The sequence below is a fragment of the Arvicola amphibius genome, chromosome 12 (genome assembly GCF_903992535.2).
Source record: "Arvicola amphibius chromosome 12, mArvAmp1.2, whole genome shotgun sequence".
Taxonomy (NCBI): domain Eukaryota; kingdom Metazoa; phylum Chordata; class Mammalia; order Rodentia; family Cricetidae; genus Arvicola; species Arvicola amphibius.
Genome location: NC_052058.2, coordinates 158015427 through 158027947, shown reverse-complemented (window position 1 = coordinate 158027947; position 12521 = coordinate 158015427). Strand labels below are relative to the sequence as shown.

General features: G+C 36.0%; 1 protein-coding gene across 12 annotated transcripts in view; it reads right to left on the bottom strand.

The window, feature by feature from the left end:
* Picalm (phosphatidylinositol binding clathrin assembly protein) overlaps positions 1-12521 on the bottom strand; it is an 80005-nt gene that overhangs the window by 22541 nt on the left and 44943 nt on the right. For 5 of the 12 annotated variants that reach the window (XM_038313367.2, XM_038313364.2, XM_038313372.2 and 2 more), the window contains exons 6-13: positions 11195-11306; positions 9464-9570; positions 7442-7483; positions 5820-5905; positions 3857-3980; positions 3461-3597; positions 2849-2952; positions 406-555 (exon numbers count right to left, since the gene is read on the bottom strand). In XM_038313367.2, coding sequence (XP_038169295.1) covers positions 406-555; positions 2849-2952; positions 3461-3597; positions 3857-3980; positions 5820-5905; positions 7442-7483; positions 9464-9570; positions 11195-11306 — 862 coding nt within the window. The remainder of the gene's footprint in view (positions 1-405; positions 556-2848; positions 2953-3460; positions 3598-3856; positions 3981-5819; positions 5906-7441; positions 7484-9463; positions 9571-11194; positions 11307-12521) is intronic. The other 7 variants (XM_038313373.2, XM_038313375.2, XM_038313374.2 and 4 more) reach the window with 2 other exon arrangements.

The window sequence follows — 12521 nt, the reverse complement described above, 5'->3', positions numbered from 1 at the left end:
TTAATGATAAGAATGACAACGGTCTCCTTCCAGAGTACAAAGGTAAAAACATAAGTACACATAAACATGAAAATTTAGATGTTACTTTTAAATCAATTCTCTGAACTAGTAAACAGGATACGACACAAGATACTAGTAGCTGGAGTATTACACTACAGCTGACAACAAAACAAAGAAAACTCAAAATTAAAGGAATCTGTTTTCTGAAATCTACATTAGATACAACTAGGAGCATTTCAGGAATCAATTTAAGAATCTTACTACATACATTATCATTCCAGTTTACTTTAAAATTTGTTGTTAAGATCCAAAGTAATTATTGTAGCACTATAAAAGTAATTAGTACATAAACAAAAAACTTAGTATAAACATGAATTGGGAAGAAAAGGTTAAATGGTACTTTACCAACAAACATTTCATGAGTAGGTGTCCTAGTAGTAAAAGTGGATACATCTGAAGAAATGGGAAGGTGAACATCACCACTACTTTTTGTGAGGAAAGGATTTAAGCTTGGAATGGCATCATCAACAGCATCTAGAGTAGCAGAGAAAGGATCTGTGCGTCCAAGTGAATTACAGCAAAATGAAGAAAGGAAGCAAATAAATTAGTATTGTGATTAGTTGAAAGATGCAAAGTGAAAAGTAGTAGTTATATTATTATTAATTTTACTCACAAATATATTTCATCACTAACATGAAAGAGCTAGATTTACATACAGAAATCCTTAAGGGGAAACTGTCACCATAACTACTGCAGCAGACCATTACAGTTAGACTTGCTTCTCCCACATTAGAGAGCCAATAGTCATACAGTTAATAAGAGACTAAGCACAAAATATTTCCATACCACTCACCTTGCACCTGCTCTGGCTGAGTGTACTGGTTTTGATGACACAACTCTGCTTACTCAAATCATTGAAATATAGACTTGGTAAAGGTACGGCATGAGTAAATTTGCAGAAGAAAAGTCATTTCCATTAAGGTAAGAAACTGATTCTAATATTTGTAAAACTCCTGTTTAGGTTCAACATCCAGAAATATTAAAGGGAAGAAAAAATTTAAGGAGAAAGAGGGACCTGCTGACAATTAAAGAGATGACTGTCCTGGTGTCTGAGAACTGCTCTAAAAGTCTTGAAGTGGCTTCCTACAGGGTAACAGATGTTTCCACCATAAAACTAACAGGCTTTTTTTCTCCTTCAATTCTATATCTAAAGTTACTCTCGAATTACATTTTCCCTGTTCTTATGCCTCATTCAAGTCAGCTGTTCTAGTGAGGAAAGCTCCTTAAGATTGAAAGGGTTAACTAAAAGGGAAAAGAAAAAAACCATAAAGGATAACAAATATACAGCATCATACTTTTATTTGTAATAACTAAAATCAAGATGATTCTACATGTTCAATCACCAGCCTTTTCCAGTTTAACGACTACATAAATGAACAATAACCTAACAACAGTCAATATTCTAAGGATCAGCTAGCCCACTTACTCTGACAGGCACACTTCCTTTAGTCAATCAATTCAAGGCAAACATTCATTAACCCTACATGTAACGAGTTAAAAACTGGAAAATCACAAGAAAATAACAAATTAATGGGTTTAATTAAAATATCTTTAAAAAAAATTAATTTTTTTATTGTAAGTAATATCCTAGGAAGCAAGTATTCTTATAGAATATCAATTCACTAGCCGGGCGGTGGTGGCGCACGCCTTTAATCCCAGCACTCGGGAGGCAGAGGCAGGCGGATCTCTGTGAGTTCGAGGCCAGCCTGGTCTACAAGAGGTAGTTCCAGGAGAGGCTCTAAAAAAGCTGCAGAGAAACCCTGTCTCGAAAAACCAAAAAAAAAAAAAAAAAAAAAATCTTATTATGATATAGTTCAGTGCCAGATCATCTGTCTAGTGTGGGCAAGCCCTGGATTCAATATTCAGTCCTACACCACAAAGGGGGTGGCAAGCATTGGAGGGGAAGTGGAGGGGAAGGAAGAAAGGAAGCATAGAAACTGTATTTTTAATTCAAATGATTAAATATGAAAATCTTACATGCTGTAAAATTTTAATAACTCCAAATGTTATGTGAAAGCCAATGCAAATTTTAATATTTTATAATTTCTACTTAGCATTAATCTTCCTAAAAATATCTTTTTCTTTCTAATAATTTTGATGACTGTTTATAGAATAATATGCAAGCATACACACACACAGGCACACACACAAGTGCGCACGCACCAAAACCATCCCACAGAGACGACCTACAAAGCAGGCACCTCGCTGAGCTGTGAGACACACATAGTCACCACTTTGCTTTCAAGATGATGGAACTAAAAACCTACTCAAGGGCAGCAAACATTGCCATTATCTTACAAGTCTAAGTTAAAGCAACATTTGAAACACAATTAATTTAATTAAATAAAATATAATTAATTAGAAAGGACGAGAATTACCATGAGATACCTGGTTACAACATACTTCGCTGGTTGATAACACAATCTGAGTTTTACTAAAACTTTACCATCTAGATACACAAAAGTAAGGATTTTACCTACCAGGAAATATTTTCTACACCAAAAGCAGTAATTGCTATATATTTAAAATTCACACTGAAGGGCTGATCTTATACTTCAAAAAGTGATCATTCCTCTTATATTTAACTTCACCCTCCCTCTGAACCTTATTTCATAATTAGCTATGAATTCTAATACTTCATACATAATAAACTGTCTTCAGGAGATAAAAATTAGTCTACTGCCATCTTAGTATTCTCAAGTTCCCATGTACCAAGTGCAATCAAAGCCTCTGCTACTTAATGGAGAGGCAGATGCCTACACCGCATTTACACAGAATGAAAGCTTACCTCCCCATGTGCTTGCTACCTGAGGAGCGGCTGACATGGCATGGACAGATGGGTGAAAGGTCGGCTGCTGCAGGTCAAGCAGGTCATTTGGCAGCTTAGATGTGCTAGGAAAATATTGTAGAAAGTAGTTTTATTTCTAGATGAACTCTGCTAAATTAGTTGGTCTCCTGTACTCCACCCCCCCAAAAAATTAAAAGTGAAAAGGTTCAATGCAAACCTGAGAAGAACAATAATTCTAGAAAGGTAACAGTTGCATGCTCCCATTTAACATAATTATACAGAGGTCCAGAAAAATATTTGAACACAATGTCTTAAGTTTCTATCGAATTTGAGTAACAATGGCTTCTCTGGAAAGACTCGATGTCTTTTCTAAGAAAACACCCATTCTCTTGTAGCATATTCCAATTAAACATTAGTAATTTAGCCACATTCCATTTCCTAGACATATAAATATAACCATATCACTTTAAGTAGTATACCACTGCACTGCTATTACACCTGTCGTATCCATTTGTGATTACAATATCATAGAGCAAACTCACAGCAACTGGAAAGCATGCATTGAAGACACTTAGACTGAGTATCCAGAGACAGCCCTTGTCCCCGCTGTACCTGTTAGAAGAACTAGGGGTAGAAAACATGTCAATGGCTGGTGCAGTCATTACGCCCCCTGCTGAGGTGGACACCGGAGAGGCTGCAGTTGTTAGAGAGGTGTGCGGTTTCTTCGCAAGTTCTTTTAGACGCTGCTCCTGTTAAGAAAGGAACTTAGCATAAGGAACCTAAAACTAAACCTGCTGGTTCAGACTCTGAAAAAAAAAAAATTCCTAATTCTGCTTTAATAGCTGCAAGGTACTCCTGACTTTTCACCAAGCATTCTATGTGACAAAAAATGAAACTGAGTTTCAGCCTGTAGGATTGCTACACAATTAAAAACTTAAGTCTGGCTAGAGGTTTATTTACATAATGATCCTCTCTACTTGTTCTTCAGAAGAGAAAGCCCATACTTACCTTAAGTGCTTTTAAGCGAGCCTGTTCTTCCTCTAGTGCTGCCTGCTTTTCCCTTTCATCCACTTTGGTCAGAGAAAGGCCAGTGCTTGCCAAAGAAGAGACTGCATTGGAAAGTGTTGTAGCCCTGGGTAAGAGAATAAAAGTAAACAATTCATATCTAGAACATAAAAAAAGCAGGTGGCCCTGCTTTTGACAGACTTAAAGCTAGTGCTTCGGATGGAATCTTCTGACCAGCAACCTAGAAAATTCCAACCATTTTAACACTGTTGACTGATTCACAAATTCATAGCTTCTAGAAGTGTCCAACTCGAGAAAAAATTTACAACACAGGAACACATTGCCTCTCTGAAGACAAGAAAGCAATAGGAATAGGAGTCCTCACAGAAAGACAGCAACGACGACGATCCAGTGTCCCTGAGACAGCTCCTACAGCGTCAATACCCTGCTTTCGACAGTTCTACACAAGAAAAGCAGAGCTTGAGCACCAGAGCAAGTCGTGCATGTCCAGGCCTGTTTCCCACAACAGCACTCCTAAAAGCGACTCCCGGGAGCTGTCAAGTTCCTTGGGAAGGAATACTGAGTTCAATTCAGTCATGAGTCTCTGTGACACTTCCTTTCTATGTGCCAGTCAGAATTTTCTTTTCAAACCTATTACACATACACATTAACTACCTCTCACTAGCCATTGCCTTTCCCCTTCATAAAGATTTATTCATACCAGATACCATTAAATTCTAGGATAAAGAACTACACTTGGCCTTAATTACTTTTCCTTTTCCCACAATGCACACACTACTAATTGCTGTTGTAAAACCGTAAGGTGGCAAAAGCTAATCTAACTGATGTAAAATCAGTATCGTACATGAGTTAATGAGAAGGCAATAGATGAGTCGCATAATTATGGCAAAAATAAGCCAATGGTGTCATGATAAATATCTGAGAGACATTGGTATACCTAAACCACATGAGTAGATTTTTTTTTTTTTTATTTCTTTCCTATAACCAACTGGTCTCTAACATCTTGATGATTACAGTACTTCTAAAAGCCTACTATAAAATCAAAATCTTGCACAAAATATTATTTAAAAAATCACTATTGAATTTTTCCCTTTGGAATTGGGGGGGGGGGGTTTGATGGGGCACAGAAGCGGATGAGCCTTTCAGGCTGACCTTCCTCAATATAGAGACCAAGCTAAACTCACACTTGCCTTCCTCCTGCCTCAGCTTTCCAAGTTCTGGGATTATAGGTATGAGCCACTGTACCTAACATTGCTTAAATTTTATTACTAAAAAGAGAAGAAATCACCAAAATATAAACTAAAAACCAAAAGGAACCAAAGAAAAAGTCTCACTAATATATTTTATATATTCTTTTAAATAAAAAGCTAAAATCTTCATAAGAAAACAAGATAATTATTCAAGCAATTACTACACCTGACTAAAAAAATTCTATTAGTGGATCATTATGAGATAATTTCTATTATTTTTAATTTGCAAGGTAAACTGGGAAATGAGTAAAGTGGGAAATTAAGACTTGACTTAATTAAAATAGAACTTGACAACAATGAATCCTATCAAAAGGTATAAAAATGAAATAAGATGTCAGACATCCCAGGCCTGAATCCAGGTATTCCTACTGAATCCACAAGAGGGACAGTGTAAGAATTGAGCAAAATTAATACAAAATTACCTTTTGATTTTGAAGCATGCTATTTATGGTGAGTTTTAATACTGAAACCACAATTCTGAACAAACCTCACTGTCATTACCTTCAAATATGTCAACACTCACTGACAGCAGGAAGTAAATACATTAACCCCCAGGGAGTCCTCTAATTAAACATAATCTTCTAGATAACTAAGTCAGGATAGAGAAACCATACAATGAGGAACTTGAGCTGATTTAATCTATTCCTTAAAAAAAAAAAAAAAGACCCATTTTACCCTTCAAAAAAACAAGGTACCTGCTTGCAGCTGTGGAATCTTTGATTTTCTTCCCTTCCAAAGAAGCTAAATGTTGTTCTAAAGCATCAAGAAGACTGCTGGGAGCCTGAAATTACACAAACATTAGAAATTCATAACTATTACAACATTTTACAAATTAAATCAAATGTCATCTAACATAAGAACAAAAAAAAACCAAATATATACCTCATGTACTAATTACTAGTGGCATTTTTTTAGCTACCAAAAATACATTATAATCTTTTATTGTTATTATTACTAGTGGAACATAAACTACTTGAAATTACTAACAAGCATCACCAAAACTGTAAAAACAAAAGATAAGCATGAAATCTAAGAATTGTGTAAGAATCCCAAGATTTTGAAATATTTAATATATGTAAAATTTTAGTAAAACCGTATTGAGAATGGAGCACATACTTATTTTACTATGCATATAAAATAATGAGTTTCAGGGCTGGCAAGATGATTCTTCAGCAGTGGGTAAAGACACTTGCTGCCAAGCCTGACAACCATAGTACAACTTCTGGACCCACACAGTGAAAATATGAGAACAGACTTCCAAATGTAGTCCTTACGTCCACACATGTGTGTTGTCATGTTTGCCTGAAGTCACAAATGCTACACACATAAAATTACACATACACTGGGTGGGGTGGGGGTGAGGGTCAGATAAGGCTCAGCAATTAAAAGCACTTGCTGCTCTTTCCAGAGGACCTTAAGTTTGTTTCCCAGCACCCATGCAGGATGGCTTACAATCAACTTTAACCTCAACTCCAGAGGATTCAATGCCCTTTTCTGGTCTCCCTGGGCACCTACACACACACGGCATACACTCACAAAGACACATGAATAAAACAAAAAAAATTTAAAAAGAAAAATAAAAATAGCAAATGACCCAGCTGTAAAACTCCTGGTCATTTACCAGGACATACCAGAGATACTTGAACATTCTTAACTGCTCACAATAACTATGATACGGCACCAGACTAGCTGCTGCCCGTCAATGCATGAATGGATAAATAAAAATGTAGTGGAAATGCATAGTGAATTTTTATTCACTGTAGTGAAATGACATCCTAACACTGTCAGAGAAATGGATGGAAGCCAAACCAGCAAGTTAAAGAAGTCAGACTCAGAAAAGACAAATACTGTTTTCTGCCGTATGTGGAATCTAGATTATAAGTTTGTGTATATTTAGAAATTGTGTATGTCTATCTTAAAAACTAAACAATTCCCTCCTGAAGGGAGAAGGGAAGCCTACAAGACCTCTGAATGTGAGACGATCCACAAGCCCCTCCCTTGGCTAGTGACTGTCTGTTAGGAAGAGTCTCTAAGTGAACCTGCCTGCAAGCTGGGTAGAAACACATACCACAGGTGCAGTTTTCACAGGTCACTCATTACCCACGCTCAGGTGGGGTTTTCCACTGTGCAGCTGTTACAGTACAGCAGTGGACAGACAGGCCCACCATAGTAAGAAATGAGTTCATCATTCATTGCATGTGTCATAAAGTTAACTCTCCAGAAATACAATGTTAAAAAGCTGTAAGGAAAAACCATTCTCCTCGTGAGAGAAATGAGCCCTTCTCTCGGCACTGCAGTGCACACAACATCGACTCACCTGGGACAGATCTGGAATATCTCCTCTGTCAATTCCAACTTGCTGCAAGAAAAAATGCTGTATTTAACATGTGGAATAATAGCAATATGAACATCACCTCTTCAACATGCCTTACAGAAGCACTGGGAGAAATGAGAATGACTTTCAACGGCTCCCTGGGACATAAAAAAGAAGCATAATATCTAAAGACACCAACTTGCCTTAAATTAATTTTCTATCTTTTTTCATAAAAAAAAAAAAAAAAAAGCTTTCCCTGACAGTCATCACAGAAAATACTTTCAGAACCTATTATTTGGGAGCCAGTGAGACGGCTAAGCAGAGAGGCACTTGTTGCAAAGCCTGAATCATCCCTGGAATCACATGGCAAAGAACTGACTCTCACGAGTTGTCCTCTGACCTCAACACAAATGCCATGGCACTCAAGTGCCTACACACATAAGTAAAATACAGTTTTTAAAAGTCTGTTTGTGGTACTCAGATTTCTCATGAATGTCAAGTGATAATTTAACCAGGAAGTAACTCTCTCCACAAAGCCTCACTGTATTTTTCAAGGTGTTCAGGCATTAGATAACTACCTGCATAAACAATTACAACAAAACAAAACAACCTTCCTTCCTATTTAGTTAGGACTCAAATTAGAAACCTGTATTTCTCCCTGACTATGTCTTATTTTCTTTCCTCCTCTTTTTCTCAACTTTCAAGAGTCTCAGAATAAAATCAGTAGAAAATCTAATCCAATCCTATTTAGATATTAAGAGCTCATCACTCAGACTTGAACAACTGTTCCCTTGGAACACATCCCAAGAGATTACTGTTGCCTTTACTTGAAAAACTGAAGTCTCCTAATGACACTGCAAGCCCAAAGACAGTCTCATAACAACACTGTGCAACAGACTCTTTCATCTTAGATCACAGGTACAGACAAACCTGCAACCTGGAGAAAGGAAGGGCTTTACATTACAGCAGTAACCCTAACTACCAAAACAAAAAATGCAAGAGACCAGAAAGGGAAGTCAACAAACTAAAACTGACTTGCAAACTTTACTGGAACCATAGCATCATAAACCCTGTCTCTTCACAGTTTAATACGCAGCTGGTATAAGGGACTAGGGGCAGAGGTCAGATTTCTCCCTGAAAGACCTGTCTGAATCAAAGCAAGTGTCTACAGGCATCATAAAAAAAGGTCACCTCATTTGCTAAAGAACAAAATATCATGCCAGGCAGTGGTATCACACATCTTTAATTCTTGCACTAGGGAAGCAGAGGCAGATGGGTCTCTGGGAGTTTGAGGTCAGCCTGCTCTACAGAGAGAGTTCTGAGAGAGCCAGGGCTACACAGAGAAACCCTGGCTTTGGAAGAAAAGGAAAAGAATAAAATATCACAAGGGTGACAGTGCCTAGAGCCACTAACTCGGTAACTGAAATAAGTGATCAAAGGGGCGTTTCTGGCAGTGATGAATAAGAGGGTAAAAAGGGGGAATCTTTATAAGTTGTCTCTGCTAGGATAAAAAAGGATGCCTGTAAACATTAGAACTGCCTTTTGGGTCAACTTCATAATAATTATTTTGAGAGAGTTATAAAATTAGATTATCATATAACCTTTTCATACTCAGTAACTAAGTACAAAATTCACTTATGTAGGAGAACAAAAACACTGAATTATGTGACCCAATTGCAGGCCTGTCTGAAGGAAAAAGAATTTAGACAGACACTAGGCCTTTTCCACCACCTTCACACAGTAAGCCTTCAAAAATAAATGGTTACTTCTAAACACAGACATCACGGTCACCAGTGTACATATTCTGTAGAGATGTATACACTTTTCAATATCGTACTTAAAAATTAAATATACAGCGTGTGCATTATTCAATATTATGTCACATACGTATTACTACTATACATATATATATACATATATATATATAACATACAAGAATATTTAAATATTTGCTTCATTTGGACAAGAATTTCTTCAAAATCCATACATATAAACAAAAGTATAAGGCCTTTCAATAAAACTTACCTCTGCAACCTTCAGAAACTCTGAGATTCTTGTCATTCTAGTCAGGAACTTCTTATAGATGTCAAGACCTTCTTTGCACTGGTTCTTTTTCATATCAAAATATTTTTCTGCCCAAAGAAATAACAGAGTACTCTTAAAGTTTACTTAAAAAGAAAAACGATTAGGCCGCGTCTCCAGAAAGATTCTAATTCTCTCAAAGGACTTATCCTACAACAATCTTAATGCTAGATTAGCTTGAACACGCAAGCAAGTTAGAAGCAATGCACTAGGAGGGTTAGGACGTCAGCGATTGAGAACTGACTGGAGCATGCTCACATGACTGTTCACAGGACTGCAATGGGATATTTATGTGTAAACTCGTGTTATTCCACTTAAAACACTAAAATCTATTTCTAAATATTTTACTAATAACATACCAGTACTAACATTCTAGGATGGCAACTTCACCCAATGTCACTTCAAAAGCTCCCATAAATTTCATCTGTACACAGCAATACAGAGCTTCACATTTACCAATCATGAAGTCAATGACTATGACTTCCACAGCTTTGCATGAAAAAGTAAGTATAACTTACCTGTCCTCTTGGATTAAATTACCCCTCCATATAGTAATGTTGTCCTAGTCTATGGAAACCACATTTCAATACACTTTCTAAGGAGCGGGGGCATACTGGAATAAAAATCCTAGGCATCTGATACTTAATACCTTGGGACTTTTTGCCATTCCTTTTCTACTCCATTAAAACCTCAATTTAAAAAATAAAAGAGGGGCTGGAGAAGTAGTTCCTAGGTTAAAAGCATTTGCTTGTCTCTTAACAGAATTCTGTCCCTGGCACCCATGTCAACCAGCTCACAGCTGTGTGCAACTCCAGCTCCAAGGGATCCATCTGGCCTCCACAAGCACCTGAACACACAGGTGTCATATACACATAGAGATTAATCGATATTAATAATTACTAATGCATTGCTAATATTATAGTGTTAATTATAATTAATAATAGCATATAATTTTAATAACCGCATATTAATGGATTTTTGATATTAATGGAAACAAAAGTATTCATTAATAAAGATTATTTAAAAGGTACCTTTCTATGCAAAATTAACTATTTCAAATACATGCTGCTATGTAAGAAAACATCATAAATTCCCAAAATACCCCAAAGTAAAAAGTAACCCCCCCAAAAAAATGTTGCCTGGCTTAAAAATAATTATTATTAATTTCAAATTTAAGTTTAGGGACTAGGGATACAGCTCAAAGATAAAACATAATTTATTAACATCCAAGAAATCCTGGAATTAATCCCCTCAAATTTAGGGGAAAATATATACACACATACTAGTTTTAGAAGGTTCACTGTAGAATAAATATTAAGGCAATATACTTTTTCTGAAACAAAGAAATAAGAGGCTTTTCCATTTAAGTATACATAACATAAAATGTACTATCATGCCTAATCTAACTTCACAGATTTAAATATTTCTAAAAAGAAATGAAACAGTCCAAAAAATTACAATTATATATAAAAAAGTTAAACTAATAGCTGAATATTCTGGTTATAAAAATGAGAATTTATCCACTTATGTGGATATACATGTAAAGACTTATGTTCAGGAATAAACCTTTTCTCTAAACACATATTTGACATGTGTCACAATGGACTTCACAACAGTGTAAGCAACTACAATATTGTTGGTGCACGCGGTTATCTAAGGCATCGCAGTATTTACCCAATAAATTAATGATTCCTTCATTATATGCTGCAAAGAGTCTAATGGCGTCTTTGAAGAGGAGCATGAAGGCAGCGTTTATCACCCCATTTGTGAGCTCATTACTATTAACCTGGGGGAATGGAAAGTAAAATCAGTTTATCTCCTATTTTAAATGACACTAACAAAATGATTCCTCACTAGTAAGACAATAAATTAAAACACATCAGCTTATTAGAAAAAGAGAACATATTTTGCCTAAAATATACATTACACATAAGTTTTCCAATACATAATTGTGAGAAATCAAAATTATAGGCAAATATTGTAAAACTCTAAGTAAAAAATTAATAAGAAAGCAAACAAACAGCAACTTCTGAACATTCAGTGTAGTTCAGAATTGACTTAGAGTGAAAAGGCCATTTACCTCAACTCTTAAAATCACTCACCTACATCTCAAGCCTCTTATATAACTTTATTATAATGCTAGAGGTTTACAAAGTGTGCACTAAAAACCTGTAAGAGCAAGTAAAATTTTCTATACAATAAAGTATAACACAGACGCTAAAACAAGTAAATAATTTCATAGAAAGACCAAACTATGTATTAAGTGAAATATACGTGGTTAGACCTTCTGAGTCTCTATATAAACCAAAATAATGTTCTCTAAGCAGCAGTTTCCTGTGTCTTCCAGAGCCACAGTCTTCAAGCAAGAGCTTTTCTTCCATTTTATGAAAGGAAAGATTTTAGGCTCTGGGAATTATGTTCTCTTCTGTAGCTAACCCAGCACAAGCAGTATGCAAACCAATCAAGAATCTGTGAGTATAGGTCACTAGTGCTATTGTGAACACTGAAATTTTAATTTCATAAAATTTCCAAATGTTGGCCGGGCGGTGGTGGCGCACGCCTTTAATCCCAGCACTCAGGAGGCAGAGGCAGGCGGATCTCTGTGAGTTCGAGACCAGCCTGGTCTACAAGAGCTAGTTCCAGGACAGGCTCCAAAGCTGCAGAGAAACCCTGTCTCAAAAAAACCAAAAAAAAAAAAAAAAATTCCAAATGTTACATAACAAAACCTTTTCAACTATATAAAAATGAAAAGATGATAAAATTATTCTCAAGTCACTAGTTATTATATAGTGACACTTTCTAGTCTATGAAACAAACACATGAGTAGTTTGCTGAACATTTAGTTTAGTCAACACTCACTACCTAATAACAACACTTAAAACTTACAGGGAACCCTGTCTTAAAAAACAAACAAACAAAACACAAAACAAAACAAAAACACAAAAAAAACCTTATAGGGAATACAATGCCAGTCACTATCCAAATCATAGGAATCTATCAT